The following is a 23,346-nucleotide window of genomic DNA, read 5'->3' as shown; positions in this document are numbered from 1 at the left end:
TAGACTCCAAAAATATACATACTAAGTGCCTTCTTTATGCCAATATTGTAGACACTGTGGTTGGAGAAGGAATTGTCCTTGATTGTGTGGAACTTTTATTTTAGTTGTGGTAGATTGACACTAAACAAATACACAAGTAGATGTATAATTTGTCAGGTATTGAAAGTGCCTAAGAAAAACGATAAACCAAGGTAAGGAGATAGAACGCTCTGGCCTTGTTTCTACTGTGTAGGGAGATTGGGAGACATTTCTGATAAGGGACATTTGATGGCAGGCCTGAAAGAAGTGGAACAATCCACTTGATATAGAGGAATGGTGCATGGCAGGCAAGCAGAAAAACAGCCAGTGGAGAGGCTGAGGCAAACGTGTTGGTATGTGAGGACCAGCCGGGTGCTGGCTGTCAGTGACTGCAGCAGAGCCAATGCAGAGGATGACAAAAGACCAGATCAGAGACTTAGTGACAGGAAAGGATCAAACATTGCCGTTTGGTTAGGAAGCTGTCAGCCTGCCAGCCTGACTCTCCCCTCAGTGCCTCTCAGAGATGCTTCCTGGGGATCTCTCTGCCTCAACCTGCACATTCTCAAGACGAGTGCATCCTAAAAGACTGAGTTTGGGTATGGAGTATGGATTGCTTTCCAAGCTGTTCTCTAGTCAAGGTACCCAAATGCTGGGCTTCCCTTTCCTCGTCTCTTGAATGACCATTGATAATCCCTGCTCACAAGGCTTTTGTAAAAGTTAAATGAGACACCTCTGTAATGTCCCAAAGAACACTCACTCTTTATCTTATAATGTCCAGAAAGCTCTCTTGGGTTGAGCCTTCCATCTACATGGGTCCCACTTCTGTCCCCTTGTCTTTCCTCTGGTCTCTCAGCCAGCTTCTGTAGGACACAACTTTTTCAATTGCAGTGGGGAGCTCAGTTACTCTCTGAAACTCACCCATGCCCCTGAACTCTCTCCTGCCTCCAACATAGGTTCATCTCCAAGCCAGGGTAAGTGCAGGGTATTACTGCCTTACTGCACAGCTGTAGAAACTGAGTTCCAGAGTATCTCTCAGTTCATCACTTGGGCTGGCACTCACACTGCTGTCTCCAGACATCTGGCTGTTCTCTACGAATGGGGACACAGTGGGAAAAAGCATATCCTCGGAGAGATGAAAGATGAGGACCAAGAGTGTACTTGGGAAGACTGCAGAACCACCAACTTGGGGCTAGTCAAAGCGCCAAAGAACCAATGGACCTCAAAGCTAAATGAGTGAGGTGCTCACACCTTGTATAAACAAAGGTAGAGCCAGTCGGGAAACAAGAGGATAGCCAGTGGAGCATCCCTACGAGTGAAAGCTTCCTGCCTTCAAGCTACAGCCCTGGCTAGAGAGGGTTCAAAGGGAGAGTGGGTCAAGTCTCAGAGGACTCTTGAGAAAAAGTTTTTTGGGCACAGAGCAGAAAGAGTGGACTGCATTTGTCATAGTAGCATGCGAGAAGCAGCCATTATTATAGGTTCCAGGTAGTGAATAGGTTTGGACTACAGTTCTATAATTTTAGGAACATCACTTGTCACCCTGCCTGAAAAGTCTTTCCTGGATCACTCCAGAAAGGTGGTGTGGCCAGAGAGAGCTGCTATCTTTGTTGTGATCCTCTCATCGCCAACATACTAAGTTGATTTCTCTATGCTGGGCTCTGTATTCATGCACCACATTTATGAGCTCATTTATTTCTTTCAAAAAAATCAGCAGATGATTTTCCTGACTATGTGTTAGTCAGCTTTCCATCGCTGTGAAAGAATACCTGAGATAATTAACTAAAAGGGACTCATGGTTTTGATTCATGGTTTTGGAAATTTCAGTCCTTGATCCGTTGGTCCTGATTCTTTGGGCCAATGGTGAGAAGTGTATGGTGGAGCAACTGCTCGACTCATAATGGCTGGAAAACAGAGAGAGAAGGAGACTGGGGATCCAATATCCCCTTCAAACATCCAAGGACCTAACTTCCTTCGTCAAGTTTCCTCCTCTTTAAAGTTTCCACTAACTCCTAATAACATCATGAACTGGGAACCCCCTTTTAAATGGGCCTTCACGGTCAATTAAGATCCCAAACATTGCATTTGCTGATGGAAAAAATGAAGTTGAGCAAGACTGCATTAACTGGAACAGTCTATCATGCAGCAAAACCAGCAAACAAATAGTATATTAGAAACTAGTTCTGTCCAACTCAAAGTAAGAGGGGATTTAGCTTCATTGAAAGAAGCTGCCATCTCCCAGCCTCCATCAATGTCCCTTCTTATCTGCACCCCCCACCCTTGCAGTAACTGACTTTCCTCACAACCAACATGGAGCTGTGGTTGTGACCATCCAAAGGAATTCAGTCTGGAAAACCATCAGTTCCCATGACAACGGTAAGTTTAGCAATTCCCTCCAGGGGCACTTCCTTTAAAACATCCAGCCTCCTACTCTTGCCATCTCTCTGCAATTCCCCAAAATGTGAACACTGTTGCTGGCTTGAGGACCAGGCCACCTGCCCTCATACCCCCACTCCATGGCAGTAATGATAGGGTTTATCATTTCTGTTCTAATCAGTCCCACGGCAAGTTTGCCATGAACATTTCAACGAGATGAAACTCCGATACCTCTGTAGCCTATTGCTGAAACTACCCATCCACCCTCACATTCAAATTAGGTTCCATTAGCCCTGCTGAGGTGTCCCACCCATTACTCACTGTGCTTGCTCAGAAGTATCCCACCCCATTGGACTCCTCTGTATCCTCTCTTGTTATTTCTTCTTGTCTTTGGAGGGAGACTTGGATTCAGTGTTTAAGAACAGCATCATTTTCTTTCCTGCCTGGCACTCTGTTTGGCTCCCAGCTGTGGGCTACTCTACCAAAGGGTCTCCTATAACATACACATCCTTGCTCCCTGCCCTGTCTTACTTCAGAGGAGCAAAGACAAGGGAGATGAAGTGGGGGAGCTACTTAGACTCAGGGAGTCATGTTCTGCTGATGGAGGTGTTGTTAGCATTCTTCTTTGGATTAGGACTAAAACATGCAGACCTCCTGGCTGGGTTTTGCAGTAAGGTAGGGCAGCTGTACTTTCAGAGGCAAAGTTCTGTTCTAATGAGGAATAAGACCTATGCTGATGAGTGTGGGATGGTACTTGCACTAGCAAAATTTCTAGAAAATTCTACAAGCCTGTGAACCTGTGTGTGTGTGTGTGTGTGTGTGTGTGTTTGTGTGTGTGTGAGAAAGGACAAAGTGGGGAGGAAGCTGCTATTGTAGGACGTGTAACATTTATGTGATTTTTAAATCACATAAATAATTTTATGTGATTCTATTTCATACTGCAATCCCAGTCCATAGGTGAAATGCAAAGAGAGCTAAGAGCATTGAGTCCCTTTACCCCAAAAGGGGTCCAAACCCCAAAGAGGAGGTGAATGAGATCAGGAAGAAAACCTTTTGATGTGAGAGGCAGCTGATTCATCAAAACTTGGATAAATCTGGGTACGTTCCATTTATAGTTAATGAACAAATGGGAGAAGAGAAACCCTCAGAGAGGAATGAAAAGGAAGGTTCCTAGTTTCCAGTCAGTGGGCATCAAGAGAAAGCAAGAACCTGGCCTTCCCCCTGGCTGTCCCAGTCTGAGAGTCCTCAGTCCCCACCAGAGGGCAAAGTCTTGCATACACCAGGTAGAGAAGTAGATCCTGGCGTCTGGCAAGGAGGAGGGTAGAACCTAGTCAACCTCAGCCTGCTGAGGACCTGGCTGCCGATGGTTTGAAGAAAGCAGGAACATGCTATGGAAGAAACTTCTGAGATGGTCTTCTGTGGCTTGCAGGATGCCCCTAAACACCTAAAATCACAGTTGCTATTTTATGTAAGCCCTTCTTAGATTAGTCCTTACAACCACCTTTAAGTCAGACATTAGCCTATATTCCAGATGAAAAATTGGAGTTTCCCCTGATACAGCATGCGTGCAGAGATGGATCTGTCAGCAATGGGGAGAGTGAGGTTGAGCTCAGGAACCTGCTGAAGTCATGCAGGGCTTAGCCCCAGTGTTCCTTGAGTCCTGTGGAAGGCATGGCAGAGGTGTCTGCAGGTGAGTAGGATTCGCCTCCAGGGATTTGGAGCCTTGATATGCTCTTCCCAGAGACCTCTATTGGACTTAGAAGGATGGGTGGGCTCAGCCTGCTTCTGCTCATTCATGTTTACCTTGATTCTCTAGCCAGAGTGTGCAGGGTGGGGAGTACAGGCTCACAAAGTCACACACACACACACACACACACACACACACACAGACACACAGAGAGATACACAGACCCTCATTTGCACCGAGATACACACAGAATGAACAAGATCACAGATACAAAGACACAGAGACATACATGCACACACATGCACACACAGAAAAACACAGAGACATAGTCCCACACACAGACCTACTCACACCATACACAGGCACGTAGAGAGACATGAATAGATGCACACCAACACACATGCACACACAGGTGCACATATATCCACACCAGAATGATGACCTTGGGTATTCCCAGTTCCCTCTAACAGCCCAATCTGCTGTCTTCTCTGATTCATTACAGTGAAATCCAAAATGTCCAATTTTATACGTAGGCTGACCCAGGGGAGGGAAAACTGGGTGATGCAATGACCAGACAGAGGTGTAAATACCGCAGAGGGATGGGGGTTCAAGGCTCCTGAGAATGTCTCCATCTGGGTTCATGTGGCACAGTCACCCAGAGAGCTTCATTCTCCCCTGTCCAGGAGGGATTTACTGAAGCTCGATAAAATCTGCCACTGAATATTGCTATAAAATATAGGTCTTTCTCAAGCTGCTTCAACCAGAGAATCCTAAGCTAGCAGATTCACCTTCCCATGACTTTGACAAAATCATAAAAGAGAAGAGTTGGTCAAAAACCAGTACCAGCCTTTTTCCAATTCAATATCCATGCCTCTTCTTTCTCCTAAGAGTGGTTCTCACAAGCTAGACTACAGTGAGATGATCTGGAGGTATCACTCCAGAGTTTCTAAGTCAGTATGACCATGGTGGGACCTGAGATTTTGCATTTCTATGCAGTTCCAGGTGATACTAATGCTATAATATTTCACATTTCTTTTTCTTATTGCCTTAGTGGAGGAAACTAAGCCCCAGAAGCTGTCAGAAGGAAATGAGAGAAATTGGACCCACACAGTGGAAGGAATAGCATAATCAGAGGTGTAGACAGCAGCTCCTGGTTGGAAGCACCATTGAAAGCTGTGATGGCAACATGCCAGTTCTCCTCTGTCTGGACCCATGGCAGGCATGATTAATCAATCATGGCTACCCTGCCTCATAAGTCCAGACTTGGCTTCAAAAATTTTCTCAAATGACTGTTTCAGGAAGCCACTGAAAGTGACTGGAATGGACAGCTTGATGAAAGTCCTTCATGATATTTACTGTAGTTGTTGGGCCCTCATCTTACAGATGCCCTACTTTTCTTCTACAGCTCTTTCCTCCTTTCATGTATTAACGTTCCTCCTCTGACTTTGAACATGATAGAAAAGAACACATGAGGAGTAGGATAAAGAGCCAGGCAGGAACATGTTCAGGGTGGCAGATCCCTGAACTTGAAGAGATGGGGATGGACTCATGGAGGAAACCAGTTGTGGTCTAGAGGATTCTGGTCTGAAGGGTTTTGCCTCTTTGAACCCTTTTCAAAAGTGAATATTTTCCATTTTAAAAGTAGTTACACAAATGGTATGAATCTACATTGTATACAACCATAGAAACGAAATGATGTACCCCATTTGTGTAAAATGAATCAAAATGCAGTCTGTAAAAAATTAAAACCTAAATAAAAATAATTTCTAAAAAAAGCAGTTATACAACTTATAATATATGAAGAAAGAATGTCAGAGGAAGCTGAGTGCAAGAAGATGAAGCCTTGGGAGAAGGAGGTATGGGGCCTGTGAATATTCTCTCCCTGCAGCCCAGTCTACTGACCACCTCAGTGCACCCGGATGCTGGCTGTTTTCTGCTGTGTACAAAGGGCCAGAATTCCAGAAGAGAAAGGTTAAAGTCAGTGACAACCCTTCCTCCAATCCAAAAAGAAATAGTCCATCTGAGGCCTCTGATCAAAGAAAGAGATGGGAAGAAAAGAATGAGATAGAGAAAGGGAAAGAGCAAAGAAGGCAATATTTTTGAAGAAAAACTGTGATGTGACCAGGCATCTGGCAGAAGCATGTCTAAAACTCTCAAGTCCATCAGCCAGGCCTTTTCTGTATGTACATGGCTCCAGGATGGGAGGGAAGGTACAGAGAGGCAGACAATCCATTTCAGATTGATTTCTCTTTCTATGGCATAGCCAAACAACAGGACGAAGACTTGTACTGCCTTCTGGTCTTTATACTGAGCTAGAGAAGGTGACTCTGGGGAACCGAATGCTAAGTGGTCAGTGCTGGCCCACATGTGGACGATGCCTCTTGGAGGCCTCGTCAGTCAGGCCTGAGCCACCCAGCCCTGTGGAAGTCCATCTTTCTGGTCCTGCTGAAACCAGATGGGGACAATGGGTAAGTGCCTAGGTGTGTTCTAGTATGTGATATTGGCACCTGGGTTCTCTACCTCCCCAAATACTGGCCTGGGCCCATGTATGGAAATGGAGAGAGGGATCTCTAGGAAACTGTAATGCTTGCCAATTCCTTAGAGAGTTCTCCAGACTCACTACTTTACCAAGTCAATAAATAAATAAAACTGAGAAGGTCATCAAATGAAGTGTGGAACCAGAGCTTATTAGCATACATCTGCATATCAATGAAGAAATAAGTACTGCCTAAAGAGAGTTGGTAATTTACAGATTTAAATATACTCTGTTACAGAGAAGTAGGACCTACTGACCAGCTCCATGTCACAGGCCTCTGTGTCTCTGGGTAGCAGCAATAGCTTAGGACTGGTGGAGCAAACATAGCCAGGACCCTACCCCTTCACTCTGCAGAGACATTGGAAATTTGCTTCTCGATTCTTGATTCTGCCCTTCCTGACTGTGTGATGCTGACTAAATGACATAATTTGTCTGAAACTCTCTCTGCATCTTAATACCAAGATCATAAGAACATTTATGGCTGTCATGAGATTGTGGGCTTTCCCTAGAGACAGGTGGCTCTCAATAGAAACTCAACAGGTCATGGCTGTTTTGAGGGGTGGAGCCTTTGGAAGTGGGCACAGAGGGGTGGCATCATGTGACACCCGCAGAAGGACCCCAGACACCAAGCCTAACCGCATACTTAGTGATCCCAGCTGACTAACCCCACTTTTATTCTTCCCTATGTTTCACTATGCTATTCTAGCTTCAGGCTGCCTCGCTGGCATATTAATAATAAATAATAATATATTGCTTCTGTCTGGCATTTTGCTATCTTTTCCTAAGGACTTTACCTATAATATGTCACTTAGTTCTGATTACTGCTTTGAGAGGGCCTCACTGCAGAGAGGAAGAGGTAGGTGACTTAACTCAAATTCAAGTGGCCCTAAGTGGAAGGTCAGAATTCAAACCTTCATCCCAACCTCAAGGTCTGTGGCTACCAGTTCACAGATTTCCTCCAATTACATTTATGTGTATTCAACATTTATTATGTACTAGACGTGGACTCGGCCAGTGATTAGCAGCATTTGAAAAGTGCTCAGCACTACCAAACAGTCTGTCATTGTCAAGGCTGTTAATGTCAGGAAAGACAAAGGCTGCAACACTGTTCCAGATTCAAGAAGTCTAAAGAGACCTGACAACCAAATGAGTTAAGTGGATGGGTCAGCGGTCAGGGGAAAGCAGAACAAAGGACAATATTGGGACAACTGGATGGGCTTGTATGCAGACTCTTTATTGGAAAATAGTCAAAGATCTCTGTTAAATTTCCTGAATTCCATCATTGTGCTGTGGTTATGCAAGAGGTTAACTGATTCTCAGAAGATGCATGGTAAACATAGGTGAAGGTGGACAGATGTGCTATTTTTGTGACTTATTCAAAGGTTTGAAATTTCAAATAAAAGAAAGTACACCAGGCAGGTTTCCTGGGCAAATAGATCTCTCCAATACAGGTCCATTTTTAAAACTGAATTATAGAGGTACAAAAGATATGAAATCATTCAAGCCATCTGTGTAAGCCTTCTATCTCTTACTGGCCCCTTTCCCTGTGTCCATGAGCACATGCATGCAGGCTACCACTCACACAGAGCACCAGGGTGCACACAAGCCTGCATGCATATACGCACTCTTCTTGTGCTAGAAAAACTGCACATCAGGGTTGTGCTTCACTTTTTAAGAGACTTCAGACCCTTAAAATTAATTTTACATTGAACAGATTATTTCCAAGTAACTTATACCCATTAGTCTTGGTTTGGTTTTATGCAACTTAATTGAAAGCACCGCATTAATTTTCTACCAAAAACCATTTAAATATTTCAAAACCATTTCTCTCCCATAGATTCACATATTTTCCAGACATAATAGAGCTTTGAGTCTTTTGATAGTTCTTTGTTAAAAAAAAAAAAAAATCTAATTCTCCAGAAGAGAAAGCCAAGGGTTCAAGTTCAAGGTTATCATGTCAAAATTTGACTGTTAGTCCTTTTGAAACATATCTGCCTAGTTTATAAGAGTCAAATTTCAGTTCTAAGTGGTTTTCCCATCCATGCCTCCAGCACTCATAATTAAAGCAGTAAACAAGTCCCATCGATTGTATACCCAAACCCCAGGTTATGGTCCCTGGGATCAGAAGGTGTGAGCTTTGCCTCTCTTCTAGGAACAGAACCACTCTGATTTAGGCAGCTCAAAATTCAAGAGGACACATAAACTCACAGTCAATGTGCTGGTCAGTAGATAAAAGCCCAAAGTGAAATTCCATGCAGAGATGGGACTGAGATAGCAGTGCCATTATGACAAATGCACAAACACTGGAGTTAGAGGTGGGTGTGAATTTTGTCTCCTCTAGGATTTGGCTCCTTTGACAACATGAGAAAATAATCAGCCTCCCTGGGGCTGTTAAAATGAGATAATGCTATACAACCTCCCTTCCAGGGCTGTCACAGGAAATGGAAGAATCAGAAGGCGAAGTCTCTTTGCCCACAGTTGGTACTCAACAAGTAATGATTATTTATCAATGTGGCCGTCCTTCCAAACAGGTTGTAATATTGCATTTGGCAAAGTTCTCATCTATATTATAGTCTTTGTAAGATACAAATGAATTATAATAATAACATCAGTGAAATCACAGCATAGCCAGTAATAAGAATTCAAAGATGTGTTGGGAAAACAACCCACGATATATTGGGATGTAGCCAAGATAACCAGTCTACCAACTGTAGCCAACAGATGAGCTTCTCAGCTCTTTAATACACTTAATAAAACAGTGAAGCTGCCTGACATTGCTGTCTTGCTAAACAGAAATATCTCAAGGGTTTGAGCAGGAAAGATAAATGACTCTTTTAGCCTTACATAGAAACTAACATGAAGATGGATCTGGAGATCGGGAAGTCCAGTCAGGGCCAGGAGGTAGGAGTGCAGGGTGAGAATTGAGGTCTGCTTGTGTGGGCTACATGTGAAAAGACCAGACACCCCACATACAGAGGGTTAGTGCAGAAAATGGCACCTTGGGAGCATGCCTGGAATACTGGAGAGCTTTCTTTTTTAGCAGTGAGTGGATTTTGCTGAGATCTAGATGAAAAAGAAACTATAAGACCAAATGCCACTAACTGTAAACCTCATGTTTTGATGTCTAATCCAAAAGTCAGGGTGCCACCGACTCAAAGACCTGTGGGTGTACCTCCTGGAGTCTCAGTGGATTTCAGGTGGTGGATGCCTTACTTATATCCCAAGGAGATTTTTATATCTTTTGGAGAGTTTCAGAGAGACAGAGGGGCAACATGACAGGAAAGCAGAAAAGAAAATCAGCCTAGCAAATAATAATGGCCATATTCTTGTCACAGCAAGTAGCAACAAAAAAAGCTGGTTTCTTACACTGAGTCAACACCAGATTCGTTGAAAAACAACAATAGCCCTGAATGAATAGTCCTCAAATGAAATGAAGCAATCTCATACAACGAGATCCTCACCAGACCGCTGTCAACGACTTGCCAGCTCTCTGGCAAGGACGAGAAATATCACCTAGTTAAAGTTGTCATTTTACAGATGATGAAACTGAGAGCTACAATGATGTGTTGTGGATATATCACAAAGATGAACCTGAGCTTTAGAGTGAGTTTTCTTCTTCCTGTACTGGCATCTTCTCTTCTACAAAGCTAGGAGGAAAAGGAGTTCCTTCAGTAGGAAAGGGAAACGTTTATGAACTGCTCTCTTTCTCAATAGGCTCTAAGCACGCTCTAGATTGAGTTCAGGCGGTGCTCAAACACTTCCGAGACATGTCTGCTTGTCTGGCAAAGAGAACAGTCAAACATGGCACTACTAATAATGGCCACAAGAGGGAGCCAGTGCCCCACGCTGGATAGCCTCTTTCTGTCTACCTGCTCGCCCCTACAGTGTGTGTATATTTATTTTCAATGAGGTCAGGAGTATCAAGGTTGTAAAATAACATATTTTCACTTGTTTTCTTTCTCTATCTTAGACATAGTATTTCCGAAGTCAATTATCTCCCTGATGCTGTTCTCCCCACCCTCTTCCTCTGCACTGCTTTTCAAACCATCAAATTCTGACACCACAGTGGGGGGACAGAGAGGGGTAAAAAAAATAAAATAAAATAAAATAAAAATAAATAAAAAATAAAAGACACTGGGTATGTCAAATCTCTGTTCTGGCATTTTACTTTAAAAGGCAGTCTGCAGGGATAAGACCTCTGCCTTCCCGCTTCATGAAGTAAAGAAGAAAAAGAGTGTAGGGCACAGGATCCTATGTCCAGGTCTGCTTCTGGTGAAGAACAAAGAGCAATTCTAGGGAGGTCTCAATGGAGAAGCCTATTGGGATAGTGATTTTACACCCAAAACAGCATCAAAATCCGTCATGTTCCAATGGAGGCTTTTCCCTTGTAAACTCAGGCAGGCGGGTAAGCAAGGTGGCAAGGGGACAGGAAGAAAGATGCACCTGTGCACACTCATACAGAAAACATGGGCAAACAATTAGCAGTTCTCTTGCAAAGTGCAGACTTGGAGGCTGGCAGAAGCTCCAGCGGTGCTTCTGGCAGAAAGTCCATGTAGCCCTGTGAGGTTTCCACACTGTCTGCTCAGAAAGGGCCACGGCCTTCCGGTGTCCTCTAACCAAGTGTGTAAGAGAATATCGGATCACTGAGAGGCGCGAACTCCGCCCACAGGGTTCCAAGTCTTTGCGGGGTCTCCCAGCCTTGCAGCTGTTGGGCAGCCCACAGAGTTTCATTGCTATCCGCAATTCAGTACCAGAAATGTCGGGGTGCAGGGAACGGTTCTGACCCACTGGCCCTTCCCAGCCCTGTCTTTCTGGAGCTGTTCTTAGGCTTCAGTCGAGGACCTTGATGAACACGGGGACTTCTTCCCCAAAGCACAACAGACTTCTCTATTTCAAAGTCTAAGTTATCACGAAGTTGGAATGGAGGATGGGGGACTGAGAAGAGGCCAAGGACAGACCGTGGGTACTTCAATTTCACAAACCTCTATGGAATGCCTACTATGTCCCAGGAATACTAAAAACCTCAATCAGATCATGTCCTTCCCCTAGAGATACCAGTGGTCTGCAGGGATGAAAAATGTAAGTAGCCACCCTGCCATCAAATCGATGCTGTCCTAGAGCTCTGGGAACAATGATAAGTGTCAGGTTAAACCAGGTCTTGAAGAGAAGAAACAGAAATCCCAGGAAATTAAACAGGGGGCAGGGAATGCCTTCCACATGGGTTTCTCCCAAGATGCTAAGCCCCAAGATGCTCAGCCTAAATGTGCCCCAGGGAATGTGCATGTTATGCAGGCTCAGGGTTTGCAAGTGAGTGTGAGACGCCTTCAGAGGAGGAGAACTTGCTCCACTCTGTCACCATTCCCCAGGACCCTACCCCAGCCAGACTGGCTCATGGACATGCTGACAGCATACGGAAGGCACTGGGGCCTACAGCCTCTGCTGCAAGGCCTCCTGATGGGGTCAGGGGTCCTGTTGCTATCCTGCAGCTTCTTCTGGGGCTTCTGATGCTGAGGGTCTTGCACAACTGTACCCTAACTGCTCAAACTTTTTAATCCTCTGCCAAGAAGACCTGACATCTGGGACCTATGGTGTGAAAGTCTAGTCCACTCCAGAAAAAATTCCTTTATCTGCTGCCTCATGGCAATGCAGGCTGAGGGGCAGGGGACTGAGGGCCTGTCTAGGACTCTACGGTTGGGCCAGGGAGAGATGAGCACCTGCTACTAGCACAGAGCACCAAAATCCAGAGACCCTAAATCTTTTTTTTTTTTTTTTTTTTCGGTGCTGGGGATTGAACCCAGGGCCTTGTGCTTAGGAGGCGAGCACTCTACCAACTGAGCTATGTCCCCAACCCTGACCCTAAATCTTGACTTGACCTTGAAAAGGGCCTCAGCTCACAAACCTAGAAATATCATTACCTCCACCAGGCTCCTCTGAGGGTGCCATTATTATTTTTGTCATTTCTGAGGCTATGGCTTTGATCAACTATTGTTGATTGACACTTTGTCAATCTCTGTTGACCTGCAGATTTGCCCAAGGTCCTGGCTTCTGATACTGCTGACTCTTGGCTGATCTCACAGGACCTCAAGCCATTTTCCAGCTCTGCCAAGTCATAGACATGTTTAGCCCAGTGTGGGCTTCAAAGAGGTTGAAGAACCCTGCAGGGTCCCCCCAGACCCAGGTTTAGCATCGATTCAAGCACATTTTCTACAGTCCCGGAACTAACAAGGCCTGTACAAGGAAGAGCTATAGATGATTCCCTGAATTTGCAGGTAATTTAGTTGGAAGGAGACAAGTGCCCCTGGCTCTCCATAAATAAACTGTGTAGCGATGGAGCTGGGGAGAAAGTGGGAGGAATAGAAGCAGATAGTGCCCTGGGGAGCTGAGGGGTGGAACCGGCCTTCCAGGTTCATTATGCCTCTGCCTGAGGGGGTTGGAAATGACTCCTTCTTGCAGTGTAAAGTTGCTGAGAGCAGGGCTTACCTAGAAGGGCAAGAGGCCAAGAGCCACCTAGCAAATTCTTGAGCTGAGCCTGCTATGAAGGAATTCCTGGCACTTCTGCATAGAGAGAGACGGGAGCTGGTAGGAAGGAGCCACAGAAACATAAAGGGGTAGGGAGGGGCAGAGAAAGAAGCACTGCAGTGAGAAAAGACAGGGAAGGAGGAAGGAGAGAGTCCGAATAATGGAGGGGAGAAGAGGAGGTAAGAAATGTGAGAAGGAGTAGGGACTGTGTTCCTTGGTTGTTGGTGCCTCTTGGGCCCTGGGTTTCAATGATCTGAGTCCATACTTAGAAACCCTCAGGGAGGGGGCTGAGGTGCCCTCTGCTTGCTCAGTGTAGACTATCAGGGTGGTTTGGGCCCACCTTTGCCACCTTTGAGAAGGACCTCTGCCATTTCTAAGAAGGCCTGGGCCCCTAGACAGGAACACACCCCTGACCCATTAGAGCTACAGATGTGCATGTGCTGGAGAGAAGAGATGGGCAACCTGACTCCGCCCTCCCTCCTCTTTCCCTGCCCTGCCAAGAGTCCCCATTTCTCTACATCTGTTCAGCCCTACCTGGACCCCCAAGTCCAGGAAGCGGATTTGACACAGGAGCATCAGGACCTCACCATGCCCAGTTCCCTGAGCAACCTTCCTGAAGTTCTTGCAAATGTTCAAGAAACAATCACAGAATAATAAACACATGCAGACAGGTATATTTTTAAGAAACAAAATAAAAATAAAAAGAATTTGACAGTAAGATTTCTTGTTCTATTTTTTCCCATTTGCTTTATTCTACTTAGAACCCAAGAGCCCTGTTTTTGCAAAAGGCAAGCGAATGGAGCAGAAGCCAGAAGAAGAGCAAGGGGTATTTTCTGGGGTCTTCTGCTCTCTGAGAGTGAGGCAGCCTGATGTGATAGCTTAATAGGAAACTCATTTTAATAGCCTACAAATGAGAAGTCAGAGACAATTAAAACTCATTTCCAATTAATGATTTTTTTTTTTTTTCTTCTCTCATTACCAAGTATTGCCAGTCAGGCAACCACAAATCCTGAACAACTAAAGCAGCTCACAGCCTCCAGGTGCCACCTGGAAGGAGGCGGGAGGGTTAAAACATTTTTGGTTCAAACTCCTGTCCCTTCAGCAGACTTCCCAATCCCTCCCTGGGCAAGAGACAGCTAACGTCTTCAGAAGCAGAATACTTGCTGAGCTGCAAAGTCATGCACAAGTTTATTACCTTAACGCTGCAAAGTACTTTTTTATAGTTTTTAATTCTGGTTTATTTACTCTCCCGAGGAGCGTCTCAGCAACTGCATTTCTCCCTCAGATTCATCCTCCTCCACTTTGGCTTAGGGTCAAGTCCTCCTCCCTTTCTCCCTCCTTACCTTCTGGGCATTTATCATAATTCAACAAAGAACAAAAAGAAAAAAAAAAAAAAAAAAAAAGAAACAAACAAACAAACCAAAAACACAAAAAGCAGTCTTACAACCTCACCTGTGCCTGGAGCCAGGTGTTTGCTCCATCCCTGGGACTGAGGAAATGCAGGACACTATTGGTCAGGATTGTTCCTCTCCCCCTCACCCCCACCTCTGTGCAACAAGGGAACTGCCTTTCATGTCTCCCACTTGCTTTCCAATTCTATAACCTTACCAACACATCAAAAGAGAAAAGAAATTATGGATGGCATCCATAGAGCTCTTAATAGATGCCAAGTACTTTACATGTATGACCTCACTTAATTACTGATAACTCTCTTAACACTTTGCTCTCTCCAATTCTTAGATGAAGAGACAGGCCAAGAAACCTTCCTGAATACACAGAGTGAGCATATAAGCTTGGCTGAATCAAGAGCTTGATCTCTTAACCTTTATTTCCTCCATGGTTTTGATCTCTAAACCACCGTTTAAGATGCTAGAGTTTCTTGGAAAACCTTAGCCTTCTTTTTTTAAAAAAAAATGGGTAGAATGTTCTTGTCGAACCCTACACCTCACCTGGACTACTGACTTAGAGTGTGGCTCTGAATGATCCCACTGAAGGCACAGCTTCCTGCAGGGTACAGAGGGGTCACAGCCAGGAAAGCAGTCTCATCCTTCCTGGTACAAAACCCAGAAGGCTTAACTGATTTCCTCTAGAATCAGCCCCTTTAAAAAGCAGCACTGACCCTAGTCTCCCTCCACCAGCCACCACCAGTGGAGTGAGTCTCCCTGGGGGTTAGAGTTCTCACTGAGCCTTTGCTTTATTATTATTGTTGTTGTCTGAGACGCCTCATAATAACTGGGATAGATTTCTTAGGAAGCCAAATAATGGGATGCATTTCCATCCTGGCTTTATAATTAATGTTTGCATCATTTATCTTTCGTGGAAAGATTATTCTGACTAACGAGGTTCTGGGCCACTAATTCATTACACTGCCTTGTCACTTCCTGCTCCTTCTTATTACCCAGAAATAGACTCATTAGTCAGAGTTCAATGACAGGGAGAAATTGTGTTCGTTAATTTAATTCCCTTACTCACTTCTGGGCCCAGTGTTTGTCCGAAATTGGGGATTAGAAGGGGGAAAATTAGTTGTCTTAAGTCTTTGCTTCAAACTCATTATACCTTCCACCTCAACCCTGCTCAACAAGAAGCAGGCCAGGAGAGCTCACAGCAGAGGCCACAGGGGTGCTGTACTTTCTCAATGCAAAGCTATAAGCAGTAGGTGAGGGGACACATCCCAGGGACCTAGGGACCTGTAACATATAATCAAGTTTTCTTTCTTTTTTTAATCTTCAATTCTCCATTGGTAGTAAGCTGTGGTTTAAATGTGCTCTCCAAAGTTCATGTGTTGCTAACTTAATCCCCAATTGCAATAACGGGAGATGAGGCCTTTAACAGTATTAGGCCCTGAGGATGCTGCCATTGTGAATGAATTCGCGGTAAAAATAATTTTTTAAAGGGTGATAAAAGGCTGATTTTGTCCTCCTCACTCCTCCCATGTACTCTCTTATTATGCTTTCTGTCACAGGCAGATGCAGCAAAAATGCTCTCACTAGCTGCCCATTCTGGGTTGCCAATCTCTGAAACTGTGAGAAGCTAGCTTCTTTCTTTATTTCTTAGTTTCTTTCTTTATTTCAATAAATAACCCAGTTTCTGGTATTCTGTTATATCAGCACAAAACTAAGAAATGATATCACCTAAGAATCTTCCTTAGGAATATCTTGGCATCCCCAAGAGCAAATATTGTATATCTGTATGTGTTTGTGTGTATATGTATGTATATGTATATGTACATATGAATATACTCTCACACACAATTTTATGCACACAAAATATTTCCAAAGTGATCCCAAAGTCCTTCATCAAGGAAACATAAGGTGTTTCATACAGTATCTAATAGCCAAGTCTCAGCAGTTATGTTGACATGAGTTCCAACCCTACTTCTTCACCTGTGAGATGCAAGACTTTGTGCAAGATATTTATCTTTTTTTTTTTTCTGCAGTTCCTCACTCACGAATAGGAATGAAGAAAAGCTTTCTATTATGAGGATCTAGCTGCATGAGGCACTGGAAGGTGTCTTCATAGTGTATTATGATCACGACTATGAAGAACTTAGAAGAAAGGAGCTTTCAGAGTTAAACTCATCAGACCCCAGCAGTGAGAAGAGGGAGTATTCCCTTGCACTCTCTCTAATCCTGGCAGCACAGTGCAAACACTTGGATGTCCAGACCCACCCAACATTTGAATAGGAGTCTGTAGGCATAGGGCAAGTGTACCAGTGTGTTTTAAAGGTCTCCAATTCCTCTAAGGTGAGGTCAAGGTTGACAATTACTCATTGTTGTATGCAGAACTACTTTATAAGTGGAGAGGCAAGGTCCAGAGCCAAGTCCATGTGGCTGGAGTTATGAAATCATTGGGAAGGGAGAACCTAGAGAGCACGTAGGCCAGGACCTGGAGCAGATTTTAGATCCCATTTAGCATTTGTCCCTCCCTCTTGAGGAATTCTAGGTAGGGCAGAGATGGCATAAGCCATCCCTGAATCCCACTAATTCCCTAACCTTGTGATTGAGGACCATGGATGAGAGTAGGCAAGGGACCAGTCAAAGCACTCCATCTTCATGAGGTCCTACGGTCCCCATAGTTAGTCCCTTATGGAAAATTGCAGTGGTTCTAAATCCCAATGGATGAGACTAAATCTCTCAGATGTGTTGGGAAAGAAAGTGTTGGAGAATGTCTGCTCCAGATCTTTACCTAGGAATTGAGCAATAACTCAACTTCCAGAAAGGTTGACACATCAACCATGCTCCACCATGGTATATGATTCCATTCAAATTCTAGTGTATCCATCACCCCTTTCTGAGTGTAGCTTTGTGAGCATGTCACCAGGAGTCTGGCCATCTATGTCATGCTGATTCCACTTGTGGATGGAGAGGCTGTAGGTCCTGTGAGGACATGGTGGGAATGTCACCTTGTCACTCAGGCTTCTTGGCTTTTAGTCAACCTCTGGAGCCTGGAGGTCACAGGTTTCTTTCATCTTATGTTGTCAGAAAGGATATATTTGCTAAGCATGCTTTTTCATTCTGGGACTTGCTATTCTGGAAGAGGTACACTGTGGAAGAGGCGATGGGGTCAGAAGAGGTGTTCTGTTACCCTTTCAGTACCTTATGTGTTTTTGGTACATTATTTGTTCATGCTCAGTAATCTTAATCTCAATTAGATCAATCATTATAACTGCATTCTTGGAGCTTGACTTCAATTGTCTGCGGCTAGTAGTTTCATTTAAATAAAGGAGCACTTTGGAAATGGTAAGATAGGAGTCAGGACCAGGAGTGGGGATGTGAACCTCTCATGAAGTTCGTGAATTTCCTTGAAATACAAGGTGTTCCTTTCCCCAAGACAGTGAGAGTGGCAGTCAATGAATAATAACAAGGTAATGGGAAGAAAGTACTCAGTCCTCTATTAGACCCTCCTGTTGAGGAGTTCAACAGTCCTGAGAATAGATTCATTGTTTTCAATTACCAGAAGAAGAAAAGGCCAGATAGTTTAATGAGGTAATCTTGATGAATATTTAGCACAATGCCTCCCATATACTACATATTATAATATTACACTATGTTCTTATGACACTACTATTATATATCTTTATGACTATTCAGAAAAATAACAGGAGTTTGAAAACTCAATAATGAGTACTATGTGTCTTAAAATATTTATTATTCATTGTGCCAATTAATTTTCAAAACAGCAGCAAGCAATAAATTATACCCATTGTACAGATGAGAAGACTGAGTGTCAAAACAGCAACATGCTAAATGTCAAGAAAGACACAGCAGAGCAGAGATTGAATTCACAATGCTGCCTTCTTTCCAGAGTGCATGGAAGTTTCTCTTTGTTCCCAGAAAGACAACAAACTGGGTCTTGACAAACTCATCTTTTGGTTTTACTCACTTACTAGTAAACATACAAAATACCATAAGCTGTGTTGCTTACAAAATACAAATTAATTTCCTCACCATTCTGGAGGCTACAAGTCTATGATCAAGGTGTTGGTGGGTTGGCTTCTCTCAAGGTTTCTCTCTCTGTATTCTTCCTTTGTCCACACACTGCCCCTCCTCTCTGAGTCTGTGACCTAATCTCTTTGTATGAGGACACCAGACACATTGGAACAGGATCCAGTCACATGATCTCTGCTCATTTTAACTACCTCTTTAATAGCCCTGTTTCCAACAGTCACATTTTGAACTACTGGGGGGTTCAGGCTTCAGCATATAAATTTTGGAAAGACAGAGTTCAGCCTGTAACAGTGACCAAGTAGTTTGGATAATATCCTTTATCCTTGACTTGCCATGAAATCTCCACCTGGCTTTTCACATCACTGCAATCAAAATATTTTTCATCCTGCCATATGAAAAGGTTTTCACTCTGAATGGTTGGGCAAATGTCAGGATTAAGATAACTCACTCCAGAGATGAGGTATGGGAAGGATAGGTAAGATAGAGCAGCTGTCTCCAGTTGTCAATCTTCAGAGAAGATTCCTTCTTAATTTCCCTAAGGGACAGGAGGGGAAGTGTGAGTGCCACCAGCAAACAGAGGAAGCATTTAGAGAGTATTTTGTTACAGCTTGTCACATATCCATCCATCCTCTGCAGGAAGCAGGAAGTGGGTTCTGTCCAAGGTCCTGAAGAGATGCATGAAGGGAGTTGGTATCAGGAGTTCCAGATCAGTCACACATAAGGATGTGCTGACTGGTCCCATTTCCTCTCTTTAACTTCTCTGAGCCAAAACCTTCTCTTCTTTCTGTCTTCCATCAAAGGATGGCAGACAGATATAATAGTGGCTTTTAAATGTTGTTGGAAAAAGGAAATATTGAATTCCAACAGAATGATCAAAGAGACCGATGGACATCATAAAAACTGCATTCTATAACCTTTAGACTTTGGGAATAAATAAATTCCATTTCAAACCTACTTTTTTTGCTAAAAGTATCAGATTAACGTATGAAAGAAGAGACTTGGGAACAGATATGTGTAGCTAGTGTATTCAGTGGTACCTGGCACTTGGGGGTAGACAGCTGGAGAGAGGGGGAATTTAATTTCCTGGGGCCCACACATTTCTGAGTGATTGGCAGGCTAATTTTGCTCTCCACTAGGCTTGGTATTGAAAGGAAGTGAAGATTCAGAAAGCTGCCAAGAACTGCTCCTTACTTTGGTAAAACTTCTGCACTCCATCAGGAAAATCAAGAACTAGACTTAGGGATTTGGAAGGCCAGGGCGAAGGGAAATTTTCCAGATCATGATAATGATTGCATGTCTTTAGAGCACCCTTTCAACGGCATCATTCTGCCTATTTGATTTCTGATAAGCTTATGAAATATTATGCTTAGGACATTTTTGTCATAATTTAAGAGACTCAGAATTGAATTGCTTGGGGCACACAGTGAATTGGTGGCAGCTGCAAGCCTCAAACCAGGTTTCTCTAAATATCCACTCAGTTATGTTTTACCCATCTGTACTGGATCATCCAGAGCCCTGTCCAGAGAATGACTGCATAGTTACAATTTGATTGATCCATTCTGCTAGAAAAGAGCAAAAGCAGAGGGGTTTAAAGACTTTTATTTCTTGGCCCCTTCTACTCTTCTAGGATAGTGTATAAGCAGTTAAAAATGTGAATGTAATAAACACATAGTCATAAGGTGCAATTCAAATTTCAGGGTCAGGTGACCTTGGGCAAATCATCTCTTTAAGTCTTCATTTCCATTTTTTAAAACAGGAAATGGTTAAACTAAAGTCATAGGATAGTTTGGAAAATAAGTGTGTATGTGTAGCTGTGTGTGTGTGCACACATGTGCACATGTGTGTGCATGTGTGTGTGTGTGTGTATGTGTCTGTGTGTTGATTAGCAAGACATCTGAAACCCAGTAAGGATTAGCTTTAAAGAAAAACTCTTCCTTGACCAAAGACTGGGAGCCTTGCAGCCCCTAAAGCCAGTCCTGCAAAGGATGGCAGAAGGCTTGTCTTACTGCAGAAGACGATTTGTTTCTTTGTTTCAATCTCTGCTAGAAGTCACTGCACATAATCCACATCAAACTCATTGGTGCGTCCCAAAACCCACAGATGCCAGTGCCCAAGAAGCACCAAACTCCATTAGATTTCCTGGCTCTTGTTCCAAGTGGAGACTGTGCAAACAAACAGAGGGTTCAAGAATGGCCATAGGACCTGAGGTGGAGAGGAGAATGGAGAGAGAAAGATCAATGTGAGGCTCAAAATCCCAAAATGATTAACTGTGTCAACCTGGGGCACTGGAGCTTGGGAGATAACCAGATTAATGGATCCCAAGGAAATGAAGAACTTGGTGCATTAGGCAGCCATGCAGAGGAGTTAAATATAGTGAATGACAGGGGCATTTGGTGAGTGATGAAGAGATTAAACAGAACACATAGATCTTGGGAACCAATATTAAAAGGGCACTTCTGATTCTGAGAAATGTCTTTTCTCCTTGTCACCTTTCAAAGACAAAAATCACAGCTATATGAATATGCATCTAAAAATAGGCATGTGTGTGAGAACGCATGTATAAGTGTTTATGTATTTGGAGGGATATGTGTGTGTAAACACCACCTACCCCCTTGTCCACAGGGTACAGTACTGCTGGTGAATGTGTTATTTATTAGGTAGGTGCAAATAGAATTTTATTCTTATGATTCTGAGAATCATGGTGTATTAAAAGTATTCAAATATATCCCATGTACTTATATGGTCCATGGAAATTTTTCTTGTAAAATTAACATATACTCTATTACCTCCTTATTAATAGGAAATTCTGAGACATTGACTTCATCCATCATAATAAGCTGAGAGTCCCAACCTTCCCTGCTTTCTCAAGCTGACAAGGGAAGACATGGTGTCTAGGGTAGAAGACTGGGAGAAAGCTGCCCCTTTCCCATCTAGTCATTCAACCCACCGTATACAGAAAAGGCCGAAAATCAAGACGAGTAAGAAATTATACTGTATCCCTTATTCTATACATAATTTTTTTAAAAACTGCTCTTCTTACTGTGTCAATGGCTCGATCAACCTTGAAAGCCTGTGGCTACAAACCCTTTTAACTGCCCTATTGGGCTTGCACAATTCTAGAATTGCATCCTGGTTCAGGTTTTCTTTATTTCCAAAGCAGAGTGGGGGTAGTATGAGTTCCAGTTTGGGCTGGGATCCAGACAGATGGCAGCTTAGAGTTCACTATCATGCAGAGCAAATACCAAAAAGTATTCCCAAGGGTGTCTACAACCAGGATGGTGTGGCAGAAGTCACAGTATCTTTGGAGAAAACATAACAAGAGACCTACAGGATTGAGGTATGACACCATGAAAAGAGATGTTTGTTCATTTTTCATATTCAGTGATATTTTTCTAGTTTGGGGAAGAAGTTGGTTTTGAACATTTTTTTCCATTTTGCTGATAGCGAAGGAAAGATTTAAATAATATCTGTGCATTGGAATTACATACCTTTAATAACAGATTCTCTTTTGGCCTCTTCCTAAGATTTCTCAATTCACAGATGTGCCTCTTTAGGAGGTCTTTGAAATATAATGAAGTTGTTTCCATATGCCCCTCCTCTTTAGCAACTCATCCTCCACTCAGTTCTGTTTATCTCCCTTAGTTGGACAAAGATAGGACTGTGTGTTTTAATACTTTTACTGAACTGAGTTTTGCATTCTCCATATAGATTTATAAACTGTTAAGTAGCATGTTCTACATTTCTCTCCTTTTCTCTCTTAAAGAAAATAACAAATACAAGTGGGACCAAACCATTGGTCAATTATATCAGTAGATTGTTGGCAACTTACTGAGAAAAAAACAAAGAGCACTTCCACTCCAATCTTAAGGGAAAGCAATTGAATTTAAAAGCAGTAGAAAGCCCACGCTAGTATGAAACTTTAAAATGTCTTCCTTGACTGACCAAGAAGAGGTACAGTGATTATAATGACAAATCGGTCTCCAGCTTTTTTAGAAAGCCACTCTGCTTCATGCTAAAGAGAAAATAAGTGGTATTTCAGCCTCAGTGACCAAGCAGGAATGGGAAAATAACGTTGACATTAATTAAATAGACCCTAAAATTAAGTAAATGATTCCTAATGTACCAGATCTCAGTTTCCCCATAATCCTTTTCATCTAGAAATTTCTATTCCTTGGACAGTCCTTTCATGGCAGAAATGTCAGCTTTCCATGTTTCCAATTTTCTTTTTTGAATGCAAATATACTCCCTACTTCCCCTTGCACCTATCCACAGAAAGTAGCTGATTCACCACATTGGAACACAGAGCCCCAAATCCTTCCAGATCTGAGACTTCACCAGAAAAACATCTCTTGGCCATAGCACAGCCAGCATGCTATAGGATGACCACTTCAAACAGCAAAGGCATCACCATCTCAAAAGCTACATCTGCGACCTGGACCTGCACTTCTGGAGAAAGGATTTGCCACCGAGTCTGGGGGAAGGCCCTCACCAATCCACAAAACAATGAAGAATTGAGCGGGCACCTACCTGTGCTGACCCTCGACTTCCACCTCTTCCCACCTTCCCCGTTTCTTTTTCCACTCATTTTTTTTTTCACTTTAAAAACATCCAACTTTGCCTTGGGGATGAGCAGAATGAAATGTCACTTACCTATAAAAAGAGAGACAGAAGAAAAAGGCATGCATCACATTACACACAAGTTCTTTGAAATCAAGGCCAGCTTCCGACTTTGAAACTAACAATGAGTGAATATTATTATTTCATCTTAC

At 43.2% G+C, this 23,346-nt stretch overlaps 1 protein-coding gene across 8 annotated transcripts in view; it reads right to left on the bottom strand.

Moving 5' to 3' along the window:
* NTM (neurotrimin) overlaps window positions 1–23,346 on the bottom strand; it is a 962,543-nt gene that overhangs the window by 652,107 nt on the left and 287,090 nt on the right. For 4 of the 8 annotated variants that reach the window (XM_079103654.1, XM_079103658.1, XM_079103660.1 and 1 more), the window contains exon 2: window positions 23,105–23,227. The exons of the other annotated variants lie outside the window; for them this stretch is intronic. In XM_079103654.1, the coding sequence (XP_078959780.1) occupies window positions 23,105–23,162 (58 nt within the window). In that variant the 5' untranslated portion in view covers window positions 23,163–23,227. The remainder of the gene's footprint in view (window positions 1–23,104; window positions 23,228–23,346) is intronic. 8 annotated transcript variants of the gene reach the window in all.

Source organism: Sciurus vulgaris (genome assembly GCF_902686455.1).
Source record: "Sciurus vulgaris genome assembly, chromosome: 11".
NCBI lineage: Eukaryota > Metazoa > Chordata > Mammalia > Rodentia > Sciuridae > Sciurus > Sciurus vulgaris.
Note: the sequence above shows the minus strand (reverse complement) of the source record. Positions and strands in the feature narration are given on the sequence as shown.